This window comes from Pelodiscus sinensis, chromosome 21 (assembly GCF_052426305.1).
Source record: "Pelodiscus sinensis isolate ZL-2025 chromosome 21, ASM5242630v1, whole genome shotgun sequence".
In the NCBI taxonomy this organism is placed as follows: domain Eukaryota; kingdom Metazoa; phylum Chordata; order Testudines; family Trionychidae; genus Pelodiscus; species Pelodiscus sinensis.
This window is the reverse complement of record NC_143072.1, coordinates 24,878,595-24,895,168: the sequence shown is the minus strand read 5'-3', so window position 1 is coordinate 24,895,168 and position 16,574 is coordinate 24,878,595. Positions and strand designations below refer to the sequence as shown.

General features: G+C 48.2%; 1 protein-coding gene across 4 annotated transcripts in view; it reads left to right on the top strand.

Moving 5' to 3' along the window:
• Positions 1–3,396: 3,396 nt before the first annotated feature.
• The window catches only part of LOC102447560 (transient receptor potential cation channel subfamily V member 2), a 29,396-nt gene continuing 16,218 nt past the window's right edge, over positions 3,397–16,574 (top strand). The window contains exons 1-6 of one of the 4 annotated variants that reach the window (XM_075904354.2): positions 3,444–3,461; positions 11,107–11,318; positions 11,731–11,844; positions 14,956–15,252; positions 15,623–15,759; positions 16,317–16,469. In XM_075904354.2, the coding sequence (XP_075760469.2) occupies positions 15,011–15,252; positions 15,623–15,759; positions 16,317–16,469 (532 nt within the window). In that variant the 5' untranslated portion in view covers positions 3,444–3,461; positions 11,107–11,318; positions 11,731–11,844; positions 14,956–15,010. Of the gene's footprint in view, positions 3,462–11,106; positions 11,845–14,955; positions 15,253–15,622; positions 15,760–16,316; positions 16,470–16,574 lie in introns of all 4 variants that reach the window. The other 3 variants (XM_075904353.2, XM_075904352.2, XM_075904355.2) reach the window with 3 other exon arrangements.

Sequence of the window (16,574 nt, the reverse complement as noted above, 5' to 3'; positions counted from 1 at the left end):
ATTATTGCTGAATGTTACTGAGGTGTGGAGAGTCACTGGGCCCTGCACCTCCATCTTCGGGCAGATGTGACTCTCAGCCAGCAGGTAGAACACCATGGCTACGTCTACACTGGCCCCTTTTCCGAAAGGGGCATGCTAATTTCACAGGTCGTAATAGGGAAATCTGCGGAGGATTTAAATATTTAAATAAAAATGTCTGCCGCTTTTTTCTGGCTTTTAGAAAAGCCGGAAAAGAGCGTCTACACTGGCCCCGATCCTCCGGAAAAAAGCCCTTTTCCGGAGGATCTCTTATTCCTACTTCAGGAGCGGGAGCTCAGAGCCAATGGTCCTGCCCCCGTCTCTGCACACCAAGCCTGCCAGAGTCACTCATGCCCAGCAGCACATCTCTCCTTGCAGCCAGCCCCGCCTCCAGATTTCATCCTGCCTCCCAGCAAAAGGTGTCACCAGCTTGCACCCTCCTCAGGCTCAGTTAACAGAAAGCCTTGAACATGGTATATGTGCTGGGCCGGGGCAACCTCTTTCAGTGAGAGTCACACTTGAAATTCCCAACCCATCTAGGTATTGGTGCAGAGCCCAGGGAAACTGAGGCACTCAGGGTTACCACACGACAGTAGAAATCTCATGCAACATAAGCAGAGCGAATACAATCTCCATCTCGTCATGCTGAAGACACGTTATTTCATTACTCTGCTGTTGGGTGTGTGAGGTGGTAATTTACAACTTCAGTTTGGCTCAGCCATATAGCTCCTGTACTCTGTTTCTCCAAACAGTAACTGTGATAGACTCTTTGTGCTTCAAAGGTTCCTTTAGTCCAGTGGTCCCCAACCTTTTCAGGTTGTCGGGCGCCAGGGGGCGTGGCCCGCATGCCTGGGGGCGGGGCCCCCTCCAAGCGCCGCGCGCCCGGGGCCGGCACCCCCCCCCGCAAGCGCCTCGCGCCCGGGGCCGGCGCTCCCCCCACCCTCCCCCCGCAAGCGCCCCGGAGCCAGCGCTCCCCCCCCCCCCCGCAAGCGCCACGCGCCCGGGGCCGGCGCTGCGCCCGGGGCCGGCGCTCCCCCCTCCAAGCGCCACGCGCCATGTGCCCAGGGCCAGGCCAGCCCCGAGCACCTGGTGGGCGCATGCAAATGCCCCCGCAGGCGCCATGGCGCCCGCGGGCACCGTGTTGGGGACCACGGCTTTAGTCTCTTCTAGAAGCTGTTATAGTCTGCCCTTTATTGCATATGATTTAATTAAATAGTTAATTTCAGATGGTGAAGCTCAGTTTTTAAAAGCACAGGTTGCTTTAACATACACAGGGAAGGAGTTCCCAAACAAGACATCACTGGAGGGTTTTCAGACAGTATTTAAGATGCTCCCGCATGCCACTGTATATTATATGAAAAATGAGTGCTTGGAAAAGAGATACAGCCATACTAATGCTCCCAGTCAGCAGGAAAATAGATTCTTTGGCAGGGATCAGACGTGTGTGTGGCATGTAATGGGGAGGGCACATCCATAAAGCCTGGAGCAATGTGCTATTGTAGTCCTATTAGATCTGGCAAGAGGGGATTGTGGGGTTTTTGTATCTTTTTACCTCTTTGGTTCCTCTCCTCAACCTTTTTTCCTGTTTCAGTCTCTCCACTTGGTGCCTGTGAAGCATCTCCCACTTAGCTTTGCAAACCAGAACATACCGATTTTTAAACAAAATAAGTACGTGTGTTTCCACCTCTACTTCTACATCCTAGAGTAGACAGAACCTCAAGTTTACCTTTTCCTTCCCCTTACAGTTTTATTCTTTGTAGTGCTGCTAAGTCTCAGATCTGGCTTCAAAGGTAACCGTGCACCTGGCCTTGAAACTGGTATCCTTATCTTTTCTTGCTCTCCTCCTGAAGAAGTCAGGCACTGTTGGCTAAAGGCCTGGGGACCCAGTAGCATGATCTCATTAGCACTGGCAGTAAGTAGCTGCACACCACTGAGCTGATGTCAGGGGACGTATTAGTCTGCCTGAGAACTTTTCCTCCTGAAAGGAAAGGAGGACTATGTAGAGAAATACACCGGTAGCTGCAAAAAGTTTAGGGGTTAACAGTACAGCCACCCGCTGTGAGTCAGGTACCTCAAGTTTGGACCCTGACACCAAATGATGTGCAGCAATAACAACTGGAGGTATGTGTGTGTGTGTGTGTGTGTGTGTGTGCATGTGCATGTGAAGGAGTTGTGTGTGTATCTGGGCCCTACAGATCAGCACTCCTAGAAGTGGACTGACCACATGTACCCAGGGGCTACGTCTACACTGGCATGATTTTCCGAAAATGCTTTTAACGGAAAAGTTTTCCGTTAAAAGCATTTTCGGAAAAGCATGTCTAGATTGACAGGATGCTTTTCCGCAAAAGCCCTTCTTGTGGAAAAGCGTCTGTGGCCAATCTAGACGCGGTTTTCCGCAAAAAAGCCCCGATCGCGAAAATGGCGATCAGGGCTTTTTTGCGGCAAACAGTACTGTGGCTGTTTACACTGGCCCTCTTGCGCAAATGATTTGCGCAAGAGGGCTTTTGCCCGAATGGGAGCAGCACAGTTTTTCTGCAAGAACACTGATGATCTTACATGAGATCGTCAGTGTTCTTGCGGAAATTCAAATGGCCAGTGTAGACAGCTGGCAAGTTTTTCTGCAAAATCATCTGATTTTGCGGAAAAACTTGCCAGTCCAGACACAGCCAGGGTGACTGTTGCTTTCCTTTCCCAAGCCCCTTTTAGGACACGTTGACACATAGGATTGCTTAGAAGAAGCCACTGGTCAAAAGAGCAAGCAAGCGTGGATGCTAATTGAAAAGCATAAAATGAAATTTATTTAAACTCCCAGTTTCTCCCTTTTCTACCTGAAAATGAATTTTCTTTCCCAAAACATGCCTGGGGAAGGGGCTCCAGAATTATACACTGTTTTGTTTTAAGACATTTAAAATGCCCCAAATTGGAAGGGAGTTTCTATAAATATAGATGAGTAAATAAAACTGCATTTAATTCTGATTAAAGTGACAAGGAGAGAAAAGAAATATATTTTATTGGACCAACTTCTTCAGCGGTGTGTTTACACAAAAGCTTGTCTCCCTCCAACAGAAGATGGTCCAGTAACAGATACTGCCTTCTCTCTCTCTCTAATATCCAGGGACCAGTACTGCTACAACACTTCAATTCTGATTGTCCTTTTGCTGTTGTAATGTGTAAATATCAGAATTTCAGCTTACTCACCTGCTCAACAAAGAGCATTAACCTGACAAATGCACTTAGTGGGTAATGTTTTGCTCTTAGCATACTTATTGAATTGACAAATAAGTGAAGCATGGGAGGCTACCAGTGGATGGTGCTAAAGTTTTTTTTGTTTTGTTAATTATTATATTTAGGGAAGGGCTTTCTAGGAGAATAGGGGAAGAGAGAGTGGAAGAGAAACTTCTAAAGTCAGTGGCAGAGACAGCTTAACTCCAACTCCATTCAGGGTAGGTAGGAAATGTGCATTATCCTCTAGGCTCCTCGGAGGTAAGGTAGGTAAATCTGTTTCAGTTATATCTGTTCCCAGGTATAAAGTGGGAATTGTTGTATACTGTTTGTGGTTCATGGAGTCTGGATAATAATGAAGCTTCATTGTTTCCAATGAATGTCATCTTCTGGCTCTCACACACTTAGCCCACACTTGTTGGGTTTGTGACCCAAACACCTTGGGAAAAGATTTCAATTCCCCTTTCCCTTCCACTTTCCTCTTTAAAATTTGCTAAAAGAAAAACTGAAACAATTCCCAGGATTATGCAATGTGTTCTGTGTAGGCATCCGCCTGCATGAGCTGCTCATTGCAAGATTTATGCCAAAATCTAATTCAAACTGCCCCCACCTATAATCAATTTTACACCTGATCTCTAAGAGTTAGCACAAAATACTTGGCTGAGTGCTGGGAGGTCCTGCATTGACCCCAGCAAATGGAGAGCTAATGTCTGCTCACGTCTCTTACGGCTCACAGAAGCACAGGTGAAATCTGTTGGCATATTAAGGGGAGCAATCAGGAGCCAAATGCAGCAGAGGGCCAGCAATGTGGCTCAGAAGCAGAAGTGGAGATCTAAGGATAGCAGCAGTTCACAGGGGGGCCTCTGAGGAGGTGGAATTGGTTGCTAAGCTCTAGAGGATATTTTTGGTTGTATCCCTTCAAGGATGTTTGATGGTTGTTGGTTTAAAATCATTTGCTAAAACCTGTTTACCTCCAACTCCTGCCAGTAAACACTTGAGAGGAAAAGTCCATGTCTTTGGAGTGTGCTAACAGGCTCTGCTGGGTTAGAGTCTTTTTAGTAAGCATCCTGCATCTTCTCTATTCCAGCCCTGAAGGTAGAGCAAGGTGAAGATGAAGCTGCTTTGCACCCATGCTCCTGGGTGGTGTAGTGCCCCTGGGAAGATACAAACATGCTTTTTAACATGCAAATGTAGAAATGTATCTTTGTTCTCCTTTGAAAATGGCTCTTGGTGCCTTCCCCATGTGCAGTGGTCCGTGGACCGCCAGCCAACCACCTGGGATGACAAAATGGTTGCAGGAGGAGGGAGGAGTGGTGATGCAGGGGCTCGGTGGGGGTGTGTGGGAGGGGATGGGGGAGAGGAGTCTGGGCATAAGAGGGATTGGAGGGGTGCTTATGTGGCTTTGCACCCCCTGCCGCTCCAGGCACTGCGTCCCAGCCACCATTTCCAGCTCTTCCCTGAGGCTGCAATTCCACCAATGGAAGCAGGGGGAAAGCTTCCAGGCAGTGCTTCTCTGCGCTGCCATTCTCCCTGTGAACTGGATCCGGCCCGCAAGGGCTGGGCGCTCCCCTCAAACCCGCCACAGCAGGAAGCCAGCGCTGTGCTCCAAGCTTGCAGGGTGGGAGGGCATGGGGGTGGATCACCAGAACAGGCTCCTTGCTGCTAGGGACAGGGGGCTGCACCTCAGGCTGTGGCCCACCTGCAAGGCAGCTGCAGACCACTAGTGGTCTGTGGACAGCACTTTGAGAACCCTTGCACTAGTGCCTTTGCTGGGCTGTCTGTCTGATAACAGTGCCAGGTCTGTACTCCTTCACAGGGCCATTTGAGATGTTAAAGGCAACAGTCTGGACCAGTTGTGGGGTGAATTACCCATTTTAACAGTCCCAGCTCTGGCAGTAAATGTAGAGAAATACACGAGCATTGGATAGTTTTATCTACTGTCATCTCTAAAGATGACTCAGAGCCCTGGTAAGAAAGATTTTGTGGGTGACAGTAATGCCAACAGAGCTACCTTGCCTGACTACTGTGATGAGGTCTGGTTCTTGGAGGTCTTGGTACTTTGTACAAGTAGTTCCCGGGAGGCAAAACTGTGGAAAGGAAAATAAAGTAGTGAGAACATGGCATTTGTCAGCCCTGTGAAAAGCACACACGTCAAGCCAGACAACTGCATCAGTTCCACAGACATGTTAGACATGAATCCAGATCTGGGTGGGTAGAAGTTCCATGCACAGTAGGTACTGCTTCATCTGCACATGAATATACTGAATAGTCTGAGTGTAGAATTCTCCAGCACAATTTCAAATATTTGTGGCTAAAGATATTTACAGAAAACGTGGTGAAATCTGCTAACAAATCACTGGTAACATGCATGCTCATCTATAAGACATCAGTTATTGGGGCTTCCAGTCTAGGTTATTCTGAGAGCATTTGTTCACCAACTTCCTTCACTGCTGGTAGGATAGCGTTATATTTTCTGTGTGCTGCATGTTTACGTTTGCAAGAATTGTGCCCCATGCAGAGGTAATGGCTATTTTCTTCTCAGAGTTGTGGAGCCTGTTTAAAGGAGATGCATGGATTGTGCTTTTTCCTCATTGAGACTGTGCAGGGAAAACAGCAAGAAAGAAACAGTAATCTGTTGTAAGACTAGGAGTATGTGGGTCTTTGGAATAAAGGAGAAACGTAATACTTGTCTCTAAACCAAGATCTTTCATGTCTCATTGCATCATGGTAGTGGTCAGTCTGTCAAACCTAGGTCTGTATTTGTTTGTTACTGGATTGTATTCTGATTGGAATTATAGCACAATCCATTAACAAGGTTATAAGATAATTTGGGCCCATCTGCACAGCTGAGACCAGCCCAAGTTCTAACAACCCCCTAATTGGTGTCGTTTTGCTTTTCTGGGCACGTGTTCTTTTGTGTGTACAGGACTGAAGTTTTTATGGACTATGGGTAAGACGCTTTGCACCACAAAACATACAGCATCTAGCTGGTGTAGTAAGATAAGGGTCTGAAACATAAGCTGGGTATGTTGTTCTTGTGACACCTGTTCCAGGTGCAATGCTTGTTTGGGATGGGGTCGCTGTCATCTTTGTGTAGCTGGCTGGAGAGTTCTCTGAAGAAGTGCTTTCTGATCACATCTTGGAATTCTTGCCCAAACAGCATTGGCCCTTGAGTCCTTAGTGCTGCTTCCACCTGGCCTGGCTGAATCAAACAATAGGCAGTGTTTTATGTCCTGGTAAAATGGACTGCTTTTCCTTTCATCTCTGCACCCTCTTCTGTGCCAGGATGCTGTTGGACTTACTTTTTAAATCTGTCTTTTGTCACTGACTCCTCTCCAAGCCTCCATGTTAAACACAGTCTTTGTCTCTTTAGTGCCACATTTTATACACCCCAAACTATGATTTCTAAAATAAGTTATTTGAATCTTATGAATGAAACAGCATGTTTTGGTGGAGTACCAGTGTCAGCAGAAGTGTGTGTCTATACTAGAGATGTCCATGTGTAGTTGACTACATGATTAACCCATAAGTCTAGCTTATCGGTTAATCCTGTCGACTACGTGCACTACCCTCCCCTTGCTGCCTCTGTATCAGAGGCAGCGAGGGGTGGAGGTGTGAGACAGGAGCTGGCATGTGCAGGCAGCCAGCTTTTAGGTCAGCCTGCCATGTGAGAGAGCTTCTGTGGAGCTGCCTCCCTTCCCCTTCCTCCCACAGAAGCAGCAGGGTGGGGAGGTGGGGCAGGCAGGAACCAATGCTTGGGGAGTCAAAAGCCAGGTTCCCCACAAGCACCAGCTCCCGCCTGCCCCCTACATGTGTAAACATGAAACCACTAAAATTTCAAGCTTTTGTGGGTAAAACCCACTTCGTCAGAGGAGTTGGAGTGGATTTCAACTAACTGCAGTGCCTCGTGGTTCTGCAACATAACAGGAATCCAGGCGCACCACTGAATCTCAGAACACTTTTCCTTGTCCCTTTAAGTCATCCTAGATGTGAGGTTTATTTTGTATCATAAGTTACCCTGTGTGGTGGTGGTGATTTGTATTGTATACCAGGCAGAAGAACTGGGTCAGCTGGGCTGTCATTTTGCTCTCTAAGCACTGAGTACCGTGTAATCAAATAAAAATAATCCTTTCGTGAGCTTCCTTTTCCCACCATCTCTAGTGTCTGGCAGAGCGGGGACATGTGGCAGAGTGTAACAGCCAGATGGTCACAGGGAGCCATTCGGGCTCACAAAATGAGGGTGGGGGATATTCATGTGATGTCTTTCTCATAACAGCTATGACCAGGTGAAATTATTTCCCTGTGGGCAAAAGGACAGACTCTGTGAAATGCACAGTCTGGTTCAATCCTTTGAAAACCATTCATGTAAAAGACTCTCCAAGTAAAAGAATGAAAAGATGTGCTCCACTTCAAACAGAAATTAATTCCAGGAAGTCCTATGGCCCATGTTATGCAGGAGGTCAAACTAGATGATTCCAATGATCCTTTCTGTCTGTATAATTTGCTAGTCTTTTATTTACTTCCCCCTTCTTTAATGGAGTAATAGAAAACTCTCCCCTCCGTAGACTCAAGTTCAAGTGTGAAGTCATTCACTAATGATCCGTTTCTTGGCCAGCAGTTAGTTCCTCTCACACACGTCTTGTGACCATTGCAAAGCCAAGGGAGTCAGGAGGCCCGGGTTCTATTTCTGGGCTGCGATGCTGACTTGTATAAACTCGGGCAAGTCACTTTACCTTTCTGCCTCACTATCCCACTCTGTGAACTTGACTAATACATACCCTGAGGTTGTCTCTGAGCGTGTGTGCACTTCATGTTGCAGTGACTGAAGAGAAGAGTTTGCTATTGGGATATTCAGTGCTTAAATTCAGGCTGGGCAAGAAGCGGCCTGGGGGCTGGATTTGGCCCACGGACTACATCTGACCATTTTCTATTTATATCCTGCTGCCTGTGCCACTAAATTGCCAGGCGGTGGGTCAGGCAGCAGGATCCTATTTAAATGGCTCATGGCTCCCGGTCATAGTGCTGCCCCAGATAACCCTTTATATAGCCGCAGCAACCCTGGGTGGCTGCCAGGAAATGCAGCAGCAGCAGAGCTGTGAGTCCTTTGTCATGTTTTTAATTCAAAGCTTTTGGTCCCAGACAACTTTGGGGGCAGGTTAGTTCCTAGCCCCGCCCCTTCTGTCCAGGCTCCGCCCCTTCCAGGGGCTGCAGCTGGACCGTGATCACATAGCAAAATTCATTAATGGTCTCCTTGTGAAAATTATTGCTCTTCGGTCCGGGAAGCCAGGCTCGCAGAAAGAAATCTTGCAAGGCAGATTTAGCCAGATGCTAACATGGATTTTTTTCTCTGGGTGATGGCTGAGTCCTGGATGCCTCTGCGCCATCTCAGGCCTTCGGTCTTTACAGCTGAGAGCTGCTTTGGACTTGGTTTGGGCCTCCGGCCATGTTAGGCAATGAAAGATTGGAAACTGAGCCTGCAGCTCGGAATCTTGCAGGACAATGGAGAAGAGTGACCACTCAAGATGTTGGGCCCAATGAGTGTTGTAGGCCCAGCCAAGCTGTATGTTGATCGGGGATGCGCTGAATGTCATCCTGCTGGAAATAATGGAGGTTACGCAAAATCCAGAGGCTTTGACTCTGCTGAGGGAGGAGGAGGAGGAGGAGGAGGAGAAAGAACTCACAAGACCACGGGGTGTTGGCTGAATCTCTCTGCGACTGGTGAATATGAAGTATACCATTGTTGGTAACTCACCACTGGTCTGATCAGGCCATGCCTACCACACGTTCAGGATATGTCTACGCTACAAGGGTATTTTGAAATAAGTTATTTTGGAATAATAACTCCCGAAATAACTATTTCAAAATAGCGTACCCACACTACAAGGAAGCTTCAAAATAAGTCCAAGGCTTATGTGGATGCGCTGCCTCAACTTAGAGCTCCAGGAAGCAGTGGGAAGTAATTACTTTGAATGGTCCTGGGGAGGAGCTATATCCAAATAGCAGCAGTGAAGCGTCCACACTCCCACTATATCGAAATAGCTATTTCGAAATAGGCGTTATTCCTCGTGGAATGAGGGTTTATTATTCTGGAATAAGCTGTGTGGATGCTCACCTTGTTATTTCAAAATAATATGAGTTATTTTGTAATAACGCTTTAGTGTAGACATGCCCTCAGTGACACCGGCAATCCTTGAACCAAAATATGGCCCACAAAGGAAAAATCACAATCAGGATCTACCCCCATAATCTGAGATATACAGGGCAGCAGTTTCTCTTCAGGTCTGGCTGGGATAAGGCAATGCAGACCATATGGGAGAGAGGAGTGGAACAAAATTCCTCATCTGCTATAGAGGAAGGAAGCTGAAAAGGAATGGGTGGTATGAAGTCCTTCTCCTGTGCATTCATTTTGTTTCGAAGAAGCTCTTCTCCCCTAAGTTTGGCCAACTTGACTCATTGCTGCTCTGCCCTTCCCCTGAGCTGTTCTGGACCTGGTATCACCCAGGGTAAGTCTAGACTGTGGAGATTTTTCGGCATCTCGAAAAACCTCCGCCGTGTCCAGGGAACACGTTTGCTCTTCCACCTTTTGTTTGTGGAAGAGCAGACATGCTCTTTCGGAAGCACTGTCTTCCACGAGGAAGAAGGGATCTTTCGAAAGAGGTTTTTTTCCAAAATTTGGCTTAGTGTAGATGGGCCAAATTTTGGAAAAGCTTCTTCCGGAAAAAAAAAAAGGAAAAAGGTATGCAAAATGTGGAGTGCATTTTGTGTACCTTTTTCTGCAACAAAGTTTTAGTCTAGACGTACCCCCTCCCAGTGTAACAGCCATGCAGGGAGTAGCAGCTGAGTTCCTCCTAGATCATATCTTTGCATTGGGAGCTAGGGGTTGCCCCAGCATTTTGCTCTCCATCATGATGCACTCAAGTTAATCCTCCATTCAGAAGGAGCATGTAAAAGAGAACAGAATTTCTATACACTGCATCAGCTAGCTACAATAAATAGTTATTGAGCTGGGATCTCTGACTGTAAGCGGTCATGTTGCAATTTCTGGGAGCATTGAACTGTGCTGGCAGAAAAGTGGAGCAATGGAGCCCAGCTTGTTAGAACTGGGACCCCTTTGTGCTATCCCCTTGGCTCGTGATGTGCAGCTGATACTATGCGTCTTCCTTGTTAACGTTGTGGTTAAGCTGGTTCTTGTGTCATTCTGCTCTGAGCCTGGCCACGGCATGGGTATGTGAAGCTCTGTGTGGAAAAGCTGGGTTTCTTAGGAAGTTGGTTGGTGGGAGATGTTTCCGTGACAACTTGGCTCATCCCAGGACTGATTGCTGAGCCGTGTGACATCCTCGTGAGGAGAAGCCCTGGCTTGCAGAAGGATGAAACGTACCCCCCCCCCAAATCGGATCTGAGCCTGCTCTGGTTGGAAATCTCAAAACTCGACCCCTCCACAGGGATCAATTGCCAAAAAACTTAAAAAATTGACATTTGAGGTCCCCTTTCTTTGAGCCGTGGGGCCAGGCCAAAGGCCCTCCTGTCCCCTCCCCGCCCATTGACTCTGACTAAGGATGTGAATGGTTAACTGGTTACCAGTTACAGTTAACCAGTGGGGCTGGAGCAACCCTCTGCCCCCTGCAGGCAGGGCTGTGCTCTAGCTCTGTGGGGCAAGGGGTGCTCCAACTCGATCGGAGTAACCCCTGCCCGCTCTAGGGTGGGTGCTCCAGCCCAGCCACAGTGGGCAGGGGAGACCGCCCACCGGCCCCTATTAAACTCATTACATAACATTTAACCAGTTAATGAATTAAATGAGATTTTACATCCCTATTCTGGACATTGCCAGGAGAGCTGCCTTCTTCTATGGGTTTTTTTTCCTTTCAGTGAAATCCTCTAGTCACTTCCTGCTCGAGCACTTCAACACACTTCCGTTATTCTCTGAGTGGCTGGCCAATTCAGAATCGATAGCTGCTCCCTACAGGCAGCCGGGATTCCTCACAGGCACCAGCCAGGACTTCCACCCAGGGATGCTCTTTCTCCCCATCAGCAAGCAGCAGAGAGAGCGAAGATGAACCCACTTTCTTTTGCAGCGTGAGGTGAATCTTACCTTTTTCAAGCCTTCATTTAACCTTTGTGCTCTTGCGCGTGATTGCTGGCATTTGCCTTTGCACGGAGGGGTGGTCCGCCTCCGTGCGCTCATTTGGGACCCATCTATCAAAGGAGCAGCGTTTCTTGGGTGGAGCCCCAGTTCAGAATATGTGCCTTGCTTTTCCATTGACTGCAGCTCTTGCTTTGTGCTGTGCACTTCAGAATGGCTCGGTAGCTGACTATCAGCCAGCTGAGGGGTGCCCTGCTTGAATACGCAGAGAAAAGCTCAGCCAGGGAGCAAAGAATACTCTCTGGATTCCCCAGGAAGGGGATGTGTTTCTTGTAAGGTTGTGGTGTTTTTTTTTTTTTGAAGAAAGCCTGCAGCGCTGACTGAGCAAATATGACAATACATTTTTAAAGAATCGAGAAGGAATGGAAACTGCAGTCAAGAGAGAATTTGGGAACAAGAAGCTGCAACAGCTCAACTAGGGCGTGGCACGAGGGCAGCCACCGACCCTTCCGAGAGCGGCCACAGTGAGTATTTGGTGGGGAGGGCACTAAGTGTGGGTGGGGAACTGTGTGGTGCATAGGAGTGTTCGGCGACAGAATGGGGCCCACGCCGCGTGTTTGAAACCGTATTACAACTTAAAATAAAATGGTTGCTATCGATGTTCTTTGCCTTGTGCCTTTGGATTTCTCTGGCTGAGAACTGCATGAAAATGGCTTTGTAAACATACACCGCCGAGATCTAAGCAAGCATCTCTGCACTCCTGTCTTACGCACCATGCTTATCCTGTACAGAATAGGGAGCTTGGCTTTCCAACCCTGCAGCATGAGACTCCCCGGGACCTGTTAACGTTGCAGATTGTGCAGATGCATTAGACACAGTCAATGCCATCAACAGACAAGGAGGTTGTTTAGCTTGAATCAGTCCGGGGTGTTTCCTGGCCTCCTCTTAGGCTGCCTATAAACCTTGCGTCATATCTTCCTTTAGTGGTTTCTAGTTGCATGTTTAGCAGGAGCTTGCCTGGGTGGGTCTGAGCTCTAACCAGATATTTGTCAAAAGAGAGCTCAAAATACTGGCAATATTAGACTTTGCTGGGCTGGCCTGGTACTCCTTTGGTTAGTGGTCAGCTCTACCATACAGCAGACTTTACTTCATAAGAACAGCCAGACGGGGTCAGACCAAAGGTCAATCTAGCCCAGTGTCCTGACTTCCAACAGTGGCCAGTGCCAGATTCCCCCAGAGGAAATTAACAGAACAGGGAACCTCATGTGATTCCTCTCCTGTCACCCATTCCCAGCTTCTGATTCACAGAGGCTAGGGACACCCAGCCTGGCTAATAGCTATGGATGGACCTCTCCTCCATGAATTTATCTAGCTCTTTTTTGAAACTTGTTTAAGTTCTGGTCTTCACAACATCCTCTGGCGAGGAGTTCCATGGATTGACTGTGTACTGCGGGAAGAAATACTCCCTATTGTTTGTTTTAAACCTGCTACCTATTCAAATCTGCTTCCTTCTCCCTGGCTGGGAGTGATGAGGCTGCACTGTGCTCAGGCCATGAGAGCGCTATTTACCAGAATAGCAGCTGTATCCTGTGTGTGCATGCACCCATGTTGTTGATCAGAGGGTCAGAGCTAGTGATGGGCAAACTAGGCTAGTGAATGGGCCATCAGCTGAGGCTATGTCTAGAGTGACTATAGGCTCTTTTTGGAAAAAGCTACGCAAATTGCGCTCTGCAATTGGCACAGTTTTTTCTGATTGCTTTTCCGGAAGAGACTTTTCTGCCATTTGGCCCCGTCTAGATGGAGCCAAATGGTGGAAAAGCCTCCTCTTTTGGAGGCACCCTTATTCCTCATAGAACGAGGTATACAGGGATCCCCGAAAGAGTGCGTCTGCTCTTCCGTGGGAAAAAAAGCGGAAGAGCAAACGCTTTCCTTGGACGTGTCGGGGTTTTTCTGAGCTACTGCTGGTATCCCGAAATCCCGCCCACAGTCTAGACATATCCTCAGTGGGCTGCAAGATTGTCATACTCAACATGGTCTCCCAGGAAGGGTAGTTTTGCCAACTGCGCTTGCGTACTTAGAAGTTGCAGGGTGTGGTGATTGGGACTGTAGCAGCACTTTGATTGGGTGCAGAGGGAGCACACGGCTCTCTCAGTCGGTGTTGTGTGCAATCAGCATGCCCCTCACTTCACTTGCATGCCACTTTAGTAATACTGCTAGGGAAAAAAAACCCTACGCAGATGGAACCGAAATTCTGTGCGTGGGCATCGGTAAGCAAAATGTGTCATGGGCCTTGTGCCACCCTCGGGCCACAGGTTGCCCACTGCTGGTCAGAGCCCAGGGACACGTGGGCTCGCAGTAGCTGCAGCCCACCATGGCTTGGAGGAGATATTAGGTCGCCTGTTCCCCTTTCTTGCTTGAGCAAACCTAACGCTCTCTGCTAGCGAAGGCCTGCTGTTAATAATCTTATCTCCTTGGGGCACTTGGTGGTTAGCCTGTACTGACTCGTTAAGACTAGAGCAAGGAGTCTATGTCCTGAATGGTGATATTCCGCCCCCCCCCCCTTGTTGCAGAGTCCTATTGGACACTGCGCAGAACATTTTATCTATTCTAAGGGCCCCATCCATCAGCAGCAAGGAGGTTATCTCAAAATGGGACACGCTGCCTGGCACACCCCCTACTGTCTGTACTTTCTAACTGGCTTGTACAGCTTCTCTGTGGTTGTTTCCTTGCCCCCAAAGACTTTACTATTTAAGACGGGGCGGGAGGGGACCCTTTTTCGGTCGGGGGCCTCTGTCCCACAGAAAAATCAGTCGGGGGCCACAGAAAAGTGAGAAGCAAAAATGAAACAAAACAAAATGAAAAAACAACACCCCCCCACTCACATACATTCTCCTTGCACACCAAAGCCTAGGCTAGTAGATTTTATGGTTCTCCTCCCCCCGTGTTCTGGGGTGGGGCCAAAAATGAGGAGCCCTGTGTGTGGGAGGGGGCTACTGGGAAGTGGGTTTGGAGTCAGAGAGGGTGGTAGGGTGCAGGAGCGGGCTGGGGGCGTGGGGTCTGGGTGGGAGAAGGGCCGTAAGGCTGGAGCGCCAGCTCCTCAATATTTGTGGGGGGAGCCCCGAGCCTCAGGAACCAAATCCAGGCAAGGTGCAAGCTGAATCTGACCCTCGGGCCATAGGCTCCCCACCCCTGATTCTCCAGTGTGATGGGTGCGGGAAAACTCATAGGCCCAGGCAGAGTCTCATGCTGTGTCCCTGTCACTTAATAAACCTTGTGTTCTCCCTGCTGGGTGGGTATTGCATGTGACTGCAGATGGGGGTGCAGGGCCCGGCGACTCCCCACACCTCAGTGACACGGATACGAGCCCTCGAATGGTAAAAGTCTGGGACAATGACTGTGCTTTCGTCTCCATTTGCACGGCACTGAGTTAACTCTGGTGTTCAACAAGTAAATCGCAATGTTTCACTGTGCAGATGGTACAGGACCAATAGGGATCCCTGGATGGTGATTTGGGAGCCTCTAGTCGGTGGGAACTCTGTTTTGTGAGAGAAGGGAGCAGGGTGGACAAGGATGAACTTCAAGTGAGCGACCTAATTCGGTTGCAACAATGAATGAATTCTCTCCTTCTTTTGAAGATCTCTACTCTTATTGGGAGCATCTTTGATGATCTGAACCAGCATCCTCCCAAACATGGATTACTCAAACACTGCCAGTGGGAAGCCAAGCTTCTCGCAGAACAGGCTGATCGGTTTGTTAGAAACGGATGACAGCATCAAGACAGGTACATCTGCCGCTGATCAACAGGACGAAAGCAAAGGGGCCCGTGGAGGGAAGGAGAAACCACCCATGGAGACTCCTTTTCAGAAGGAGAGCAGTAACTTTTCTCCAACGATCAAGGTTAATTTGAATTATCGACCAGGACTTGCCAGAAAGTAAGTCATTGTGGGATCTGCCGTGGCCAAGTGAAATTCAAGAGGGTGCCAGAAACTTTGCAGGATTTTCACTCTCTTGCATTCAGGAGGGGGTGGTACACTTTTGGAGAGGGGGTTTGTATTCTTCTTTCCTCCTCACTGAGGCAGTGCGACTCTGTCTGGAACCAGAAGGTTCTGAGGCCAATTCCGAAAAAGGGGTTGTGGGAATGAACTCTCTTTTTGTTGTTTGACTTGAAAGTTTATTCTTTCTTTTGCCAAACAGCCGGGCCCAACGCTCCCCTTACGGCGAAATCCAAGCAGCACAGGGTCGACTGGTGCAGACTCGCTTGTTTACTGTCTAGAATATGCTTAACTCTTCCCATTTCTCCAGTAGCCAACAGGACGCAAATTACTTTGATAGAGATCGGCTTTTTGGTGCAGTCGCAAGGGGTAACCCAGAAGAGCTGGATGGTTTGTCTGATTACTTGAAAAAGACCTCCAAATTTCTTTGCAATACAGAATATACAGGTATATACGCTCAGTGCTCTCTGGTCATTTAACAAACGCATGCCTTGGTAATGGCCTGCGTAGCTCAAAGGGATTGTTGCTCGCTTTCAATAAGCACCAGATGAAAAGTTTGTAGGCTTACGACTCCCCCTGCGCACAATACGCCCTTCCACCCATCCAAAGTCTGGACGAGTCTCTGAACTTCTTGCAGCTACAAACAAGAGTTGGTGTGGCCTCAGCATTAGAGCATGGGGTCGGCATCCCGTTCTCAGCACCACCGCTGACCTTATGTCAGGCCAATTGCTTCCTTTTTCCATGCCTTACTCTCCCCATCTGTAAAATGGAACTTACGATACTTTTACCCATCTGTGGATGAAAAGTGCTGAGCAAGTATTTATTTTTAAGCTCTTTGTTTCCAGTGCAGGTTGGAAATACAGTGGGAAAGGGACTTTTAATTAATTTATGTAATGCTACATTGGCTGTTGAGTTCTAGGCAAGATGAAACTGATGTGTTCTGTACACTATGGTACCAACTATGCCCCTCTCTGAGCTCCCCTGTCTTTCTCTCTCTCTGCTAGACGCCAAGACGGGTAAGACCTGCTTAATGAAAGCCCTGCTGAATTTAAAAGATGGGACCAACGCCACTATTCCACTGTTGCTAGAAATAGACCAGAAGACTAAGACTAAAAAACCACTTGTCAATATTGCATGCAAGGACTGTTACTATGCAGGTAAGTGTTCTCCGGGGCTGTGTGTCTGACCTTGGGATTAACAATCAGCAAGACAGAAGCTATGGTAGATACAGGTTAGACCTCTCTAGTCCGGCACCTGCAGGA